The sequence below is a fragment of the Anabas testudineus genome, chromosome 1 (genome assembly GCF_900324465.2).
Source record: "Anabas testudineus chromosome 1, fAnaTes1.2, whole genome shotgun sequence".
Taxonomy (NCBI): domain Eukaryota; kingdom Metazoa; phylum Chordata; class Actinopteri; order Anabantiformes; family Anabantidae; genus Anabas; species Anabas testudineus.
Genome location: NC_046610.1, coordinates 5,145,543 through 5,163,827, shown reverse-complemented (window position 1 = coordinate 5,163,827; position 18,285 = coordinate 5,145,543). Strand labels below are relative to the sequence as shown.

The window sequence follows — 18,285 nt, the reverse complement described above, 5'->3', positions numbered from 1 at the left end:
AGATTCTCCCCTCCAGCATCCTGTAAGAAGGATGCTGGAGGTTCCCTTGAACACCAAATAAAACGAGAAGCGTCCCCCTCCACATACAGACGGTTGAATTATTAAGCGCCCCACCCAAGCAGCGCCACCGTGACGCGGGCAGCAGCAGCGGCTGCAAACACTGGAGCCTACCTGCAGAGCCGTACGACTTCGACAGCAGCCACCGGACGCTGGCGCAGATCTTGGCCCGGTTGAAGTCGTACTGGTCCAGCGGTTTGATCTCCGGCACCGAGAAGGTCTTCTTCACGGGAGAGTCTACCATGGCCGCGCCGTGCCGCACGGAGCACACGGAGACAGCAGCAGCACAGCACCGGGCAAGAGTGAGGAGGAGGGATGGAGGAGGAGGAGGAGGGATGGAGGAGGAGAGATGGAGGAGGAGAGATGGAGGAGGACCCTGTGATGCAGACAGCCTGAAACGAGGGATGCAGATGAGGATGGATGCTGAGGAAGATGTAGCTCGATATTAGACTAGAACAAATCACCTCACTTGTCATGAACCGGCTCCACGCCCCCCCGTGATCGTCACATGTCCACCAACGGGGATGTCACCGACTTTGGGCTTTTGTGAGTCTTCATGTTTGTGTTTGTGTGAATTAAAAACAGCAGCAGTAACACACCACACACCAGAAAAGTCAGTGTCCTCTTTCGCCAAGTAGAGGTGCCCGTGAGCAAGGCACCGACCAGCTGAGCTCATCTGTGGACTCACTTTAACGTCATCTGGCTCTGAATTAATTAAGATTATAATCACATATACAGTGCATCACAATCAGCAGGTTATCTTTTACATTTATTAGTTGTTTATTTGGTATAAAGAACTTACAGTTGTTGTGTTGGAGCCATTTTTTCTACCAACATCTGCGCAAAGCCACAATCTCAGGTTGCTCCCAACACCTTGTTAAAGTCCAGAGCTCTGAATTCTACACTAACCTTCTTATAATCCTTATGATTATTGTGAATAAAACCATTAACTAAAAAGTTTACATCATGTTTCAGGTACTAAAGTGTCAAACAGCACATGATGGGAAGTCTACTCATGTTGTTTCTCTAAAAACTAAAAAGTTAAATTAAAAACTTAAGTCGACTCAGAATTTAAATCATTCGTAACTTAACTTAACTAAAAGTTTGATATTTATGTTTACAACATTAGCACATGCAGGAAGCTCTGGAAAGCAGTTCAACAGCATTTATTATGTAAAGCAAAATTCTCAGTTTCTGCCGGAGATTTAAGTAAAAACAAGATGAATTATGTCTGTGAATGTGAATTATGCCCAGAGGTACACAAAATGTAACCTCAGTGTCTGAATGTCTATATGTTAAGACCTGCTAATATTCATCAATGAGAAACCAAATTAATATTCAAATAACCTATTATCTTTAGCTATGTTGATTTCTTTACACTGGTGAACATGTCAGTATAGAACAGAATAATAGTGTGAGTAGTAGTATGTAGGTGTTGTAGCATCCTGTTCAGGTCTGTTCAGTGCACGTCAAAACAAAAAACCTCAGGAAACAGGAAATCCATGACAACAACATAAAAGCACTTGCTTTTCAGACAACATGCAAGAAAGAAGAAACTCATGACTGCAGCTCTATTGCATGAAAAAAAAAAGACGAAAGCTTAGAGAATATTTAAAAGGAGTGAGAAGGACAATTATGTGTCCATTACAGTTTAGTTAAACAGATGAGACAGAAGCAGATGAAGGAAACTATTAGTGACACAGGTGCAGATTACAGATAACGAGTCCTGTCCTGACCTCCTGCAACACCTGAGCTTGTGCTATGATGTTAGGTAAAGGAGGAAGGTCTCTGAAATAAAATGAAATAAAACACAGATATACATGAATAAAAAAATATTCCTAAATGTCCACAGACATAAGAATCACGTTTCCTCTCCCACAGCAGAAACCAAACGGTGCCACCCAGTAAGAATGTAACAGAACCAGTTTGTTGTTCTTCCCCGTCTGGTGACTGACTTTTACAAGAAAATCACGGAACTGATTACAGGTCTCTTTCTTGGTCTTTTCTTCAGCTGATGTGGGAACAGACGGTGGAGCGATCGGACACATTACACGATGACGACAACTCTAGACTAGAGCTCAGCAAAGACGACGCCACCAATTAACTTCTGAGTGACTGAGAAAACAAGGTGAGTGTGTACTTTTATCTGCATATGTAGGTGTGTGTGTGTAAATGAAGAGGAAAAAGACTTTTTAAAGTCTTAGTTTTTAGAGTTTCATATCGATTTGAAGTAAAAACACATCTGTCTTAATGCTATTTAACAGCTGTGTTAGATTTGACTTCCATCATCTTCTATTCAAAGTTAAACATAGTGTCTTATAGTGTTGGGAGGGTTATTTTCACAGATTACCAGTTACACAGTTCCTTTTTAAAGACTCAAAGTTCGAGGAAATATTTATGCAAGTCAGTGTAAACCTTACTCCACATAATGGCTTGAGCGTATTTCGGTGTTGACAGTATTTTTCACCACTGTTAAACAACCCTGACTCAGTACAGTGCTGCAAGAGCCATTATCTGATTTACAAGGGCAGTTGAATTTCCGTAAATACCTACAAGACATTTTTACTGCTCAATTTGTTGCATTAAATTAGCTTTGCCATGTGTATACAGCACAAACTCCTATTTTGTTCCTTAGTCGCTCTGGTTTATCTCATGCAACTCATTTTCTGCTTCAAAAATTAAAAAAGGAGCTCCAGGAACAGGAACTCCTGTATCTTCCATTATTCTCTTACTTGAGCACTTCTGCCTTGAAAGTCGAGCGGGGCTTCAGAACAAAGTTCATCACGTTCTTCCTCCTCCTATAGGTCAAGCTGCTATGGGTGGGTCCAGCAAAAGGATCTTCTTTTGGAAAAAGAAGAAGAAGTCGCCTCTGAAAAAAGCCTGGAAACAAATGAGAAGGGCGCTGCCCGACAAACACAACAAGAAGAAGAAGAATATTCCCTTACTGAGTAAACTGAACCTGGATAAAGGGAAGAAGAAGAAGAAGCATTCCCAGAAGAAACTGTCACAAAAAACAGACGATAAAGAGTCGACATCGGTGAAAAGATCCTTTTTTGGTAACATAAAGAAGGAGTCGACAGAGACTGCTTCACCAGCAAAGGATGAAGGAGGAGCACTGGGAAAAATTAGAGATCAGATAAAAGGGAAAATCTCTCAAGGATCTAAGAAAAGGCTCAGCACTAAACAAGAGGATGTTCCTCTTACTGTGAATCAGGAGGAAACGAAGGAAGCAAATGAGGCAAACAGCCCAAAAAATGAGGAAAAAGCGCATAAAAAGAAACTGAAGGACATCATGAAATCCATTCGTCCAGCAGGATCCAAGGCAAACGCAGAACCCGGAGAGAAAGAACAGTGAATCTGACTGGAAATCAACAGTAAACAGGCCACAGAAGAGTCTTCAAAGTTTTAATGGCGTCACTGTCAGTTTCTGAGTCACAGGAAACAAAAAAAAAAAAAGCCACAAAGCTCATTTCCAATCAACATGTCGATGTCAGTTTTACTCACTGGTTACATTAATCAGCTGCAATATATGTATCATAAAGCTTCACATCACTTATCTCAAAGCTGTCATTTAAAAATCGAAACAACAAATGACAAGCTTGAATTCCCTTTATGGTCTTCTCAGAGTTACTCCTGATGCTACTGCAGTGCACTAAACACTGTACATGAGTACTAGCATAATGTAAGCATAAATAAAGTGTTATATCATATTATATCAAGCCATTTACAAAGTCATTTCAGCGCAGTTTACAGGCAGTGACCATAAAAAAAAAAAATGTACAAATAAAAAATAAGATCTGAGGACGGAAAATCTTACAGCATGAAAATATGTTTGATGATTTTCAACCACTGACGTTTCAAACTTTTAAAACTAAATTTGTTTATGTTAATAATTCGTGAGTCGTCTATTTTTGGTTTAAAACTGTTAATATACATCAAAAAATGGGGCTATAAATTCTAAGACTTTATTTATGTCAGTACATCAGTTAATAAGCCGTTAATTAAAGTAACATTTGTTTGTCGGTTTATTGAATCTCAGTGTGACTCAAGGTTACACATGTTGTAAATCCTTGACAACGGGTCTAATTCAGTGCAATAATCCATCAGCTCTTCAGTTTAATCACTTTAATTATAAAAACCAAATAGTCCAATAAATGCAACAACATTCACGTCACTTTTAAAAGTCGCTTAAACAAGCCGAGTAAAAAGAAGCAGCAGCAGGTTTGGTTTGTGGCCATAAAAGGTTTTTCCTGCACGAGTTATAGAATTTGTTAAAACACTGAGCAAGTTATACAGTTTTCACAACCTGGCAACTGATCACTAAAACACTAGTACTTTATTATTCACTAACTAATAATAAGCCCATTACTTCCAACCTACCCCTTTATTAAGTCCAATCTGAGGCAGTTTCGAGTTCCTTGACTGGCTCCAAATGAACTCAGGTGACATCAAATTTCCAGTGGTAACGTTTACACTCAGTTGCCAGTTTATTGAATACACCAATACACACAAAACTAAATCCGTCTAATACAACAACCCTGAGATAAAACCTCTGTTCACGAAGGCAATAAATGTTTTGGTTTTGCTTTCGACAAGTGCACATTCAACTTTATGTTCATTTTTGGTCGATGTAGTTTGTGGTGCTGTGAAACTGCTTTGCGTTATACCCACAGCTCTAATGTAAGATACTTTAATACCTTTATGTAAATGATTGAGGGCAGCGTGAATAACAAACACCTCTCTGTATGATGCAGTACAGCTGAACAGCAGCACAGGCTACAGCCTCTACAATGATCACACAGTTGAATCAACACTTCTCTAAAAAAAAAAAAAAAAAAAAAAATATGAACAGAAACTCACAAGTATCGCATTCATGACAGGAGAGAACTATTGTATTATAGCGCATTAGTTTCAGGAGCACACACATACACGCACACACACACACACACACACTAATCCATCGTTTAGACTCAACTAAAACCACTTGTGGCAGGCTGTATTCCACAGAGCGCACATACTTCTGCATCTGTCCGCGAGCTTTCAGTCATTTCTTCCACTGCTAACATGCTCCAGTTGTTCAGAGGCCATTCAGAGTGTTGCCTGAGCTACCACCATCTGTATCCAAACAGGAAATGAGCTCTCCAATGTCCTCCGCCTGGATGTTTAAACAGTCCAGCAATTGGAGGGTTTGCATCCTCGTGTCTGTTGATGGAGACGAAGCACAAATGAGCCAGTTGCTTCCACTTAGAATAGGACGGTATGGCCATTATGTCGGCCAACTTGTTCTTCTTCACCCCATGATCAACTTAGTTTCAGACACCAATGTGACCGCTGGCAGAAGAGGTCTCAATCCAATGTTATTTTTAAAGAATGAACAGTTTCGGTCCCCCAACTGAAGAGGAGCAGGTTTTACGAGCCGTTTATACATGCATACACAGATCGGTAGATTTCACTTTAACAGTGTGTACACACAGGTCTTCTGTGGGTGGATCATCAAGTTAAGGCAGGCATGTGCTCCGGGCCTCCACGGATGAGAAGCGTCCCGTTGCTCTTCTCTGTCAGCGCACCAGTACGGGACTTACAATTCTACAGACAGATGTAGAGAGACAGATAAAAGTATGAGGTGAAGAATCAGGAGAGGAGAAACACAGTAAAGAATGGGGATTAGGTGCAGCAGAAAGGAACAGGAAGTGGAAAAACACAGGAGAAGAAAATGGGTTAGTCATGTTCTAAACTAGCAAAAAAGTACTAAACCACCTGAGAGAAGAATGTATGAAAAACATGTTTAGCCCAGAGACTTGTTTCTACACAGTTTGACATGATTCCAAATGTAAATCTCAAGGTAGCAACTGTGCTGAAAAGCAAAGCGTGCAGCAGACGAACATGAGCAACAAATCACAGATAGGCAAAAAGTACAGTATGCTTTTATTCAAATTAGTTGTAACAAAGTTTGTACAAAAATAAACTCAAAAAAGGATTATGAGCTGCAAAAACAATAATTACAGTTCGGCCATGATGAAAATAAGTATCAGTAGAAATTAATTTATCTGAAATCTGAAGACAAAAACATTGTTTGAATATATGATTATTCCTTTAATAGCTTCTTGTAATGCAACTCCCTTATAGTTCGAGTACTTGTACGATTAGCAATTATCTATAAATGTATAAATGCCCCAAATTCCTTTTAACTGCATAAGGAACTGTATATTTTACTCAACACTGAGCAGGTAAATGTACATTTAGACCAACCCTCTTATTTCTGCTCCTACTTTCTGCTATTTAAGTGTGTGAGGACATGTCTGCCGATCAGTGTACACACCGGTATGTGTGTGCACAAACACAAGACCACATGCTCATGACCGCATTTGTGCTGGAGAGAATATGTGGGAGTACGTGCCTCTAACATCACACATGCCAGATTAACAAGTCAGAGGAAATGTGGCAAGGAGCATGACCCACTATAACCATCAGCGCACATCTCGACGGGCTTAAGACACAACACACATGTACACAATTTAACACATGTACAAGTGTCTGTAGGTACAGTCCATATCCATCACACCTGCTGAGATCTGACCACCTTTATATTTTTAATTTAAAACTGCTAAATTGTTTAAAAGGGAATAGATCTGCAGCTACGTAGGTGCCTGAACATTTAAACTTATTTTATTCATTTGATTGGGGAGTTACTACACATACTGTCAAGTAACTCTGTGGGAGAAACGGAAACAATCACACAGAACAACACAGCAGAAATCTCTATCAGCTGTCGTTGTGAAAGTGTCACTGTTCTCTTTTGTATGTGAAACCACAAGTTCATTTTACTGACCCGGATGAGAGCTGCACGTTCTCTGCTTTTGTGCGTTGACTAATTCACATACAGCACTGGCTTTTTGCAGCAGTGCAGTCTGTCACACACCTTAGGCAGGACACATCTCAACAATGCAATTTCATACTCAATGCAGCACTGTCAAGTAGTTCAAATAAGCTCCAGCAAGCACACTGCAACTTGACGCACTGCAGCATTATTCTTTTTGCACAAAGAAACACAAACACTGCAGGACAACAGCGTTAGGAGTTAGAGGTTTCATGTTCATGTACACTCACTGAGAAGCTCAAACGTGAAGCAACAGAGCAAACAAAAAGCAAAAATCAAAAACTTTAACAAACCACATGGGCGCCGTAAGTTACTGTGCTTCTAGTCAGTGATGGTAATCACAACTACTGCAGTTAGGAGTGACTGAGGTAATGACCACTGGCCACAAAACCCTTAACCAATTATCTAACGATTGACATTCAAGAAGAAAAACCAAAGTTTGCTTTTACAACGCACTCTTTACACCCGCAACAACAACGCCTAACAGCAGGTGTTCATTTAAACATCGAGCAGGTAAAAGAAACTTCATTCATTTAGAGTGGTTTGTTTGCAGCCTCCTGATGAATGTAACTTTAATATTAACTCTGCTCTTTTAGCTCTTTTAGCTCTGCTCGTTGCTCAGCATATGCTCAGCTGCCTGCTTCGCTAACATAGACGCAGGATAATTTAACTACAAAAAGTACATTTTAACAGACATCACACCTAAACGGTGACCTGAAACCCGTCATAAATCTCCCTAAAGGCTAATGGAGCTGCAGATTCAGGTGCTAATCCTCTAGCGTCAAATTGTTTTCACCATTTAATTTGATATATTGACATTGTAAAAACATTGAATATAGCTGCTTTAATTAAAGTGATAAAACAAAACAACACATTTTAAAAAAATTGTATTTGCTGTAGCTGGATGCTTTTATCATTATGTTCTAAAACAGGTTAATTTCTCTAATGTTCACACTTAATTTTGAGATTTTTTTTTTGAGATAAATCAAAACCTAACACAACGAATTATATTAGACAAATAGTCACGTCCACCAGGTCCTAATTTGTTTTGCACAGTTTTTAAAGAGTGGGGGTTGTCATTTTCAAACTACATGTGGTGCGAAGATCATCAGCTGTCTACAGGAAGCATCATTTCAGCACTTTAAAACCAACAGTCCTTATAAAGTGTGGTTGTTTTGTGTTTTATCACGGTTGCTGTCTCCGTTGCTCTCAGACTGTACCTCGTGTTCCAGGGTGCTAAACTGAACTCCAGAATTGCCCTTTTGCTCGCTGCCCCTCTTGCATGGGTAGCACAGGATCTGCTTGAAGGTCCTCCTCATGTCATTGTCCCTGAACGAGTAGATGATCGGGTTGAAGAAGGAGTTGCACTCGGCCAGCACCAGGAAGTACTTCTCGTAGAGCAGCACCATACACTTTTTACAGCCCACACCGTCGAGCAGCAGCAAGACCAGGCCAGGCGTCCAGCAGATCACAAAACAGCCTGCAGGGGGAGGATCGAGAGGCGAGTGAGAGAGATCAAGGGTTTGTGGGGTCATTAGAAGATTTGCAATAACAGTGGAAATCAGCGTTACAGTCACAGATAAAGAAAAGGAATTACTTAGTGGAAAGAAAATGAACAGAGAGTTGTGAAGAATGTGACAAAGTAGGGGGTAGATAAGGAAGAAAGGGAATGCACTGTACATTCCACTGGAGACAATGTGTACACACACACGTACACACACACACGCGCACACACACACGCGCACACACACACACACACACACACACACACTTTCAGCATGTGGACTGACTGGGTTTAGTCTGTATGCTCAGATTTCATTATCATAATACTTGATTATGCAGCTCAGGAATTCATTATGTACACACTTTTGCAGCACGTTCAGCACTAATATATGCACACATACAGCACGAGCTACAGCAAATGTGAAATTAATGTGGTCATACATGCACAGGGTTTACTGCATTCCTCAGCCCCTCACCTTGACCTCAACCACATGCTCAACTTAACATACAAGACTGACTTTGACATGACAACGTGTCACCACTGAGCAAGAAGTCTCAAGGTGAAAAGTAAAATCAGTCCTCTAAGAAGTAGAAGGTTAAAACAACCACATCCACACTCTCAGTAGTGTCTTATGAAAGAGGTTGTTTTGTCACAGTAACTCAACTATGCCGCTCCCTGTCAGGGCATGTTCAGGGGTTTCCTCACCCTCCTCAAATGCCAGAGGTGCTGAATCCTGGGTGCTGAGCGACGGGAAAAAGACGCGCAACATTTTCTAAAACTTTAAGGAATTTAATCAAAAGTTCAAAATGTGAGAGCTGAAGCAGGGGAGGTTAGAGAGGAGAAAAAAAAAAATGTAAGAGCAAAAAAAAAGTGAAGGGAGCGTAGCGAGTTCAGCAGAAAACAAGAGGAATCGGACGAAGGAGTGGATGGGGGCGGCAAGTCTGCTGCGGCGAGTACAGACAAGCTGAGAGTGAGCAGAGAAAGGAAGCTGGATGGCAGCTTGTGAGTGTCATTAGTTTAGGATGTGTGTGTTGTGGTTGTCTCACTTTAGTGTGTGAAAATTCAGGTCAGCATGTACCTCGGTGAATTATATGAGTAATATGCACGTGTGGTAAAAGAGTTTTTGCACTTAAGGTGATGTTGCTTTTCCCCTGAACGGCCCTAACAGTTTGCGTCTTACTAGATGAGACATTTCAGTGTGAGCCTCCCTCTTTGATTTCCTTGCGGGGAATAAAAGTGGAAAAAGATGACTTCAGATATTTCCATGCATCATTCAACCTAACCAAACTACATCCACAAGGTCCTGACAAAACAAATTAGAGCTTTATTAGCATTCGTTTATGATTTCTTTCCTCATGTTAAGTTTGATTATTCCTTCTTCAATCACAATTACTCACTATTAGAAAGAAATGTGCTTTAAGGCCGACTGTGCACACCTCTTCACAATTCTTCTGAAAAAAGGGCACAGCACAGAATTTAATTACCTCAAACACCTGAAGGTTATTGTGTTTCTAGCCAATAGAGGTTAGTGACTAACTAACTGGTTTGTTGCCCAATCCTGTCCATGTTTTTGTAGTGTGTTTGTTTCCTCACCCAGGATCATGGAGACAGTCTTCATCAGGTTGAACACAGTCTCTCTGTGTCTCATCTGGGTGGTGTGCTGCGACATCTGCTTGCTCTTGCGCTTCACATAGATGAAGATGCGGGTGTAGACAGCCACCATAATGGAGAAGGTCAGCAGATTGAGGACAGCCCAGAACACCAGGTAGCTGCGGCTGTACAGCGGCGCCATGGTGGAGCAGCTCTGCAGGTCACACAGGCAGCTCCAGCCCATGGTGGGAATTAGGCCCATGATCACTGCTACCACCCAGATGAACAATATGATGATGAAAACACGCCGGGTGCTCATGTTACTGTGCAGCTGCATGTTAAAGATGGTTTGGTGACGTTCAACGGCCACAGCCAGGAGGTTGAGCACCGAGGCCGTCAGGCTGGTATCAATCAACCCCTGCCGCACAAACCACTGCTCCCTAGACAGCTTAATGGTCCACGGACCAGTATGAAACATCAAGTGGAGGTAGGAGAGACCTGGGAGGATGAGATTTTACAGATAAATTCAAAATAGAGAAAAAGATACTTCACACATTTACACATTTGTTGTTTGGGAATTAGGTCAGTTTCTACCTACGGCTGGAACAAACCCACAAGGGTATTTTCATGTTTTTTCCAGCAACATGTAGGTATGAGATTGAGACTAGAGATTTGACCAGTAGCACATGCTCAACTAAAAATAATACTCACTTAAAGTGCAAAAATAGATTGTCTAACTAAGAAACTAAGAAACACTTAGATCAGTATGAAAACACAGGTATGGCTGCAGAAACAGACAATGCGCTTACTTTGATATCATAAATACCAGCTTTAAAAAGTATGAAAAAAATACCACATGCTAATGTCTGCACCCACAACTACCCGTATGTAAATTCTTCAAATCAGCAGCATCTTAACATGCAACGCAGTAGATTTACCAGCAACAGTGTAACAGCACACACCACTGTGGCATTTCCCAGCATCTATCTTTATCAACTTCCTAGAAAAGTGACTGTTTTAATGCACTTGAATCTCATTTATGAAGGTACATCCTGGCTACTTTACACTGACTGCTACTTATGTCGGTCCTGCCTGACGCGCCCAGTGAATTATGTAACACAATGTGACTCAACCTGTTAATCAGTTACTGCTTTTGGACTGTATTCAGAAAGTGTTGAGAGCACCAACACATTTTGACCAGTAGAATATGTAGAATTGAATAATTGTCTGTTAAAATCAGATGTTATAGTTCATTTTAAATAGGGTTTACTGCACATTAATATAGTTTTTAACACTGCAAATTACAATATTGATGTTGCACATCAAGTAAAACAACTTTACCTGCAAAGAGGTCTGCCAGAGCCAGATTTCCAAGCAGGTAGTAGATGGGGTAGTGAAAACGTCTATTTTTTAAAATGGCCATTATGACCAAAACGTTGGAAAAGATGACAATGAAGCAGACCGTCAAGCCCATGGTGACGATCACATAGTCCCGCGCGCTCCACTGTTCGCTGATGTTCTTGCCACTTGCCTCATAAAAATACTTGACACTATAGTTGCAGTAGCAATTCCCTTTGCCAGTCGCCATGTTGGGATATCTTGTGGATGTGAGATTAGAGAAGAGGTGAAGAGGACGGAGAACACAGCGGCGTTGCAGACTGGGAGCAGGGGGGGAGGACTGGGGCACCACCGAGAGACGCCCTTGATAGCGGATTAGTGATCAGCATGCCATGAGGTGGACAGGTGAAGACCACAGAGATCCAGGTTCAAGTTGAAGGCCTGTGCAGCCGTTAGCAACACATGTCTTCAATCTGTGGAGAAATTAACTGTTAGTTTAAGAAAACAAACAATCGATTTGTTTTTATTTCATATCTTGTTGTTAGTGGTTTATGCAATACATAAAAGTACAGGCTATGCTAAAATACTGAGCTGCTTTTACTAAAATCAGTGTTCATATAAACATTTAATGCTGTAGGAAACTCCTTCAGTCTATGTGTTTAACCTCACGTACAGTTGTAAGAAAAAGTATGTGAACCCTTTGGGATTACGTGGAGTTTTGCATGAATTGGTCATAAAATGTGCTCCGATCTTCATCTAATTCATGCAAAACTCCATGTAATCCCAAAGGGTTCACATACCTTTTCTTGCAACTGTACACACAGGTTACCTTCTCATTAGGTGATGGGAGTCATATTCAGTGTATTACTGAATAGTGAAGTATTATGTAAGTGGATTTAAACTCTCAATGACTCAACAAAAACAACATATATAAACAACATATGCTAAATACAACGGATCAGAAAATATTCAGACCCTGTTTAGTTGTAGATCTAATTTTTGAATGGATAAAAGTCACATGAATAAAACAAATACATGAACTTTCAAATGTAGTAAAACTCATTTAAGCTTCTCTCTTCTCTCTTAAATTTTCATGTCGACAATGTCACTGTGGAAAACTGAACATAAGGTAAGGTCCGATGTTGCCATTGTTTTTTACTATTAAAAATAGTCAAATATTATTTCATTCACTGAGCCTTTGCTTGCGCTGCTCTCCCTCTCACACACCAAGACAGTGATAAACTGATCCAAGCGAAGTCAGATTTAAGTATTAAATACATTTGTAATTCAGAAGACGGTTGTAGTTAATATAGAGAGTGATGTATGATGACACCGACAGCAGCCAACGTGATGAGGTGGGTGAGACAGGTCAGAAGAGAAGATTACTCACAAAGAGGGGCCTTGTTTCTATTTTGTCATGACTTGTAGACAGGACATCAGTAAGTAGCAAACAGATGCACTGCATTTAATCCAGAACGGCTGAAAATGCCTCAATTTAAGGCTTGGATTTACCACACACAGCCTGCCCTCCCTCCATGTGGTCAGCTGCCACCACAAATAGAATCTATTTCTGAGGGAAACACTGTCCCACAATTCGCACTGTATGTTGGGACAAAAACCAAGCCACAAAGTTTAGGGGACGCTGTGTCGATCTCCACAGTAAGATTTTGTGGCGTGGAATACACCAAGGCACCATTTTTGCAAAAACCGGTTTTCTCAGGACCGGTTCTCAGGAACACACAAGCATCAACAATCGTGAAATGGAAGAAGTTTGGAACCAAGTAACTGCACAAGTAGGGTCTTAGTCAAGGGACCAGGAAGCACTGGTCACTCTAACAGAGGTCCTCTGCAGAGATGGTAGAACAAATATCTAGTTTGTATTAGATACTCCATCAATCAAGCCAATATGTTAGAGTGGTTTTTGACCGTCAGCGGCCCAACAAGCTCCAGAACCTGTGTGCAGAGACCTGGAAACGTCTGTTTTGCCTTCCTCACTGTGCACTTGCTACCAGACAGTGGTATGGCGGCATTTGTTTTATATGCCGCATAATAAAGATATACAAATTAGATACAGGTTATAGCCTGGTTCCTGAGGTTTTAAGTAACATCACCACAACAGGCAGTGCAGCGGTAGTACTGGTGCTTCCGCGCCACAGACCTACATACAGATATTACTCTGCTGTTTATGCAGTTGTGTAACTCAACACAACATCCACTAGTTCAAACAGGAAGTCTAATCTATCTGCCTGAAGCTGATGTGATAAAGAATTCTGATCCACAATAAGTAGAAAATATTGATTAGAATCAGCTGTTTTCATTATCATTGACAGGCATCTCCACCCTCTGACAAGTCCTAACCGGAACATGCAATGACATGCGACTAATGCTGTAATTAAAACCAACCACAGCTCAGAGCAGAACTTAGCCTTCACTTCAAGACACGCACTCAAAATGTGGGCAACAACAAAAGGCTTTAATCTTCTGTTTACAGTAAACCTTTACAGGCTGCACGGAGCATTTTGAGTCAGTACGGCTCCCTCACACTTGTGCTATGAAAGGCAGCACAGCACAATGACACAAACAAAGCCGTCGACTGCGAGTTCAACTCTCAACAATGAAAACAGCAGAGCAGCTCCATTACTGCAGAGACACACCTCACAATTACACAATCCAGCTATGTAACTCAATCTCAATCCAAACACACACACACACACACACACAGAGGAAATCTCAGTGACCCACTATCCTACCAAGGGTGTGTGAGGAGAAATGCAAAAACTGAAAAATGTGGAGAGAATAAAATGATGGATGAGACAACTGCAAGAAAAGGGTCTGATTAAGGCAACAATGTAAAACCATTGTCAAAACGAGATTCATTTGTGTGTGAACAGGACATATAATAACAAAATGTTTGTGGCGTGTGTGTACAAACTGTATAAACAACTGACAATGCACATATGTTCTGATCCATGTGGTGCAAAGAGAAAATGGAAAAGCACTTTTTTAGTACTGAAAAGCTTGAACACTTCTACCTGCACCACGGAATTGAGCTGTCAAACACTTCAACTATAGCCGAGCTTTGAAAACCCAGGAGAAATTCAAACAACCCTACAATGCACTGATTTAAATAAAAGAAATATATGCTTGTACCATAAGTGGGACGTCTGATGAATTTTGCATAGGGCCCATCAAAGCAAGGCAATCAAGTGAATCTGAATCTGTAAAGTCTGTGCCAAAGGTTACAAAGCACAAACCTCTTGCTCACAGGACTGCAGCTAAGTTCAAACTGCTCCTCTTTAGGGTATATAAAGATCAACATCTGGAGCTGTATTTTTTATGATTTTGGTGCTGCACAAAAGGTAATCCAATACAAGAGCGGGAAAACGTCCAACTTCATGTCAGTTTGGAAAGACTAAATACTTTTGCAACCTATTTTTATTATGTTGGTACAATAAAAACATGCCCTTGGCCCTCATGGATGTGCAGTTTAACAATTGCATTTTGACACACTTAATCTTCTCAGAAACATTAAACCAGGCAAAGATAACGTGGCTACAAGTTGCAGAAATTCTCATCTGCAAACAGGATAGAAAACCACCAAAACTAAACTAGCAGCATAGAAATACCCACAGAAACACCTGTTTCCAGCCCCAGCAGACAAGAGCTGAAAGGTTACGATAAACCCACACAAACCGGCTAAGTTTAGTAACTAGCTGGTGAACGCAGAGAAGCAGTTAACAGCAAATGAAACTCTTCCTTCAAGAGTTGATGAGAAACAGCTATACCTGGGGATGAAGTCAGCTTCACCACCAATAAAAATTTCCATCAGACAGTTTCTGTGGTGTCAACTGTTTTTTATAGGTCGTCACAGACACTTACGCTGACCCCCCCCCAGTTGTGTGAGATGTATAATAACACATTTTTAGCTACAGAGAAGGAGGTCATCCGACGTGCAAGTTGCACTGCAGAAAAGTGACAGCCAGACCAGGCGATACTTCAAATATCTGAGTTTACATCTACACCATAGACTAGTTGCCTAAAGCAATATTGCAAAACCGTGATATTTTTTCTTAATGTTTCCAAACTGTCAGATTCTCAAAAGTCTGAGCTAAACAGTGAATATTACACCAACTTTCAGATGTTCAGACAAAACATTAAAAGAACCTTCCTAATGTGTTTGCAAGAGTTGGATGAGAAGTCTCATACCGTGGTAAATATGACGCCACAAGCCTCAGCGGCCACACAGCTCAGCAATAACACTGAAAACAGCGACTTACAGCGAGTAAGTCGCTGTTTTCAGTCACAATAAGTCAGTGTTGTAACACAAATCTATCTGTGAAGCTTTCAAAGTACAAAACATTCAGGTGACTGTTTTGCTCAATAACACACATACATCCGAACACAGATTATTTGAGTATGTTTTTAATACCAGAGTTGATTCAACTGTCAAACTAAAGCACAGCATTTCGAGAAAGAGCTCTCATATCTGTCCATGAACTTCACTTTAAAGCTTTTGTCAGACGCTAGTTAGCTGCAAACAGCTTAACCTGTTTATTCTTCGCAAAAACTTTTTAGTTTACAAAAAATTACAAACATTTGCTCCAGGCACTGCGGTACTTCCACTATGTGCGGCTCTTAGCGACTGCACTTGCTCGAATATGTGTTTTCATGCATCACGTGCCTGCGTTTGTGTGCGAATGGACTGAATCAGTAAAACACCAGTTTGAATGCAAACCCTTCTTTACCAGAGCAGCCACGCCTGAGTTTCTTCTCCCTCCTCCCCGTAGCTCAGTGACTTCACCAAGCACTTCTTTGGAACAGGAAACATTTAAAAACACACACACACACACACACACACACACACACACACGCAGATCATGGACTGCACCAGAGGTGGTGAGAGTCTGAGAGAATCAATCAATTATGTCTGTGACCTCAAATTCCAAGTAAAAACTGATATTCTGCTCATCTCCACAGGGGTCTTCCCTCTGTGTGCAGTTGTTCTAATTAACCATCTCCCTAAAACGTATCTTTCCAGCTGCGGAGCATGGACAGGCAACAAGTGGGATCGAGTGGGCGTCATTTGCATAATGATTACCTTTAGAAACTTAATCACACAGCTACATGCAAAGACACCTCCTCTCTTATAACACAGGGAAACCAATGTGGCTGATCTATAAGAAGTCTGATCTAAAAACAGGAAACCTAATTGCACCCAAAGCAGCAAACAGCACACTGGGCACGTTAAGAAGACAATTTCTTATAAATAGTCAACATGGAGTGTGTAGCTATAATGAACCATAAATGACCTGCTAGGGATGATTTTACATAATTAACCCTAACCCCTTGAACACAAGGTGTGAAAGTATTACACAACTGTTGACTGTATGTACATGAAAGTTCTGCAGCTGTTCTGCAGTGACGGTTGTTTCTCTCCCCGTTTCTCAGTATGACACAACATGCATGTTTACTACAGGTTTTCCTCAAGTGACTCTGATTTGTTAAGACAAAGTTACAACTGGTTTTCAGAGAGGGAAAACCATCAATATTCCCCCCCCTTTAACCAACAGGCAACTCATCTTTTTACTTTCTATTTGACTCATCACCACGTCTTCATCTGGATGTAGATATAAATCATTTGTTTTCTGCAAGCTTTGACTCAAAATCACAAATTAAATAATCAAAAGACAAAGTCAACCAAACTAGATATGACTGGACATTCAAAGCCAACTCCAGGCAGATTTTGAAGTTATATACCTCAAAAGAGATTTAGAGCAGAAACAATGATTGTTTCAATTGTTGACGGACAGAAAATTTAACTTAACTAAACCATTTTAATGGTTAAATTATTGTTTAGCTCATAACTCACTCAGTCTAATCTATAAAAACATTCAACTGCTTCGTGCAGCTCTGAACATTTTACTGATCTGTCACCATTGTGAATGTAAATGATACTAGAAGAAGTTTTAACCCCTTCTTTTTTATTGCAGCTCAGTGCACAGCACCTCAGAGCTCAGTGTCAACAAAAGTGGAGCAGTGTAACCTTCACACTGACAGATTAATTGCAGGGCTGCTTTACTGGCTGACTAACCTGTTAACATGTAGACTTCATATACCTTCTGTGTGACAGCTTACTCAGGGTATAAGTCGAGGTTACACCCAGCAACAGGCTGAAAAGCAACAGAGATAACACTGCTTTTGAAAATGATAGGGCAAAGGTTGGTGCTTGCATTACAGGACAGGCTCTTTTTTTCCCCAGAATGGATCGTGTTGAGGATGTCCAGGCTGTAATGAACTCAACACTCCCTCCTCATGCAATGTGAGATTGTGCAGATGCCTTTGCATGCTGATGTGCGCCCCGACCTCCAACCAGAGGAACATTAACGCAACAACGCTACAAATCCGCTTCCTTTTTTTTTTTATTTATCGACACAGGCTTCACACACAAAGCCAGATGCACAACAGGGGAACATATGGACTCACCTCGTCTTTGTGTGGATGAACTCGTTTATCAAGTAACTCCAGATCCGCGTCCTCGCCGCGTTGAGCAGTGACGCGCTGTCCTACCTGAGTCCAACCTTTCAACGCCCTCTGCGCACAAAGTGAAACAAAATGAAACAGACGGAGAAAAATAAGAAAAAAGCAAAAGTTTGTTTGTCTATCGATGATCTGCTCCTGCTTTGTCTCCCACTTCCACAGACTCCAACTCTCCGTCACCTTATTGTGTTTCAACTGTTGTCTTGCTTCCGGTACTTGGAGCGGTTGTTACCTGTGCGCACTGACCCGTGCCGTGTGAGTCCCAGATGGAGCAAAGAAAAAGGGTGCGGCACGTCCCTCCTCCACCTCTGCTCTGGCTTCTGCCGCCTTTCAGTCACAAAGGAGCTGCTTCGAGCTCTTTTACTCTGCTGCTTCTGCCAAC

General features: G+C 41.1%; 2 protein-coding genes and 1 long non-coding RNA gene across 8 annotated transcripts in view; 1 reads left to right on the top strand and 2 right to left on the bottom strand.

The window, feature by feature from the left end:
- Positions 1-2,823, bottom strand: part of LOC113162545 (calmodulin-regulated spectrin-associated protein 3-like) — a 16,364-nt gene extending 13,541 nt beyond the window's left edge. The window contains exons 1-2 of one of the 2 annotated variants that reach the window (XM_026360722.2): positions 2,790-2,823; positions 172-762 (exon numbers count right to left, since the gene is read on the bottom strand). In XM_026360722.2, the coding sequence (XP_026216507.1) occupies positions 172-301 (130 nt within the window). In that variant the 5' untranslated portion in view covers positions 302-762; positions 2,790-2,823. Of the gene's footprint in view, positions 1-171; positions 1,220-2,789 lie in introns of those variants that run through there. The other variant, XM_026360723.1, reaches the window with a different exon arrangement.
- On the top strand, positions 2,049-4,900 carry LOC113162547. The gene is made up of 2 exons (XR_003298825.1): positions 2,049-2,185; positions 2,862-4,900. It is a non-coding gene; the product is annotated as an uncharacterized LOC113162547 (long non-coding RNA).
- lpar2b (lysophosphatidic acid receptor 2b) lies at positions 3,449-18,285 on the bottom strand. Of its 5 annotated transcripts, XM_026360730.1 has the most exons (7): positions 18,136-18,285; positions 17,850-17,957; positions 17,458-17,536; positions 11,370-11,839; positions 10,032-10,526; positions 8,155-8,414; positions 3,449-5,643 (listed from the first exon to the last, which is right to left on the bottom strand). In XM_026360730.1, the coding sequence occupies exons 4-7, from the start codon at positions 11,614-11,616 to the stop codon at positions 5,551-5,553; spliced, it is 1,095 nt and encodes a 364-aa protein (XP_026216515.1). In that variant the 5' UTR covers positions 11,617-11,839; positions 17,458-17,536; positions 17,850-17,957; positions 18,136-18,285; the 3' UTR covers positions 3,449-5,550. The 5 variants fall into 5 exon arrangements, with proteins under 5 accessions (XP_026216515.1, XP_026216512.1, XP_026216514.1 ...); XM_026360727.1 differs by lacking the exon at positions 17,458-17,536; XM_026360729.1 differs by having other exon boundaries at positions 17,850-18,282.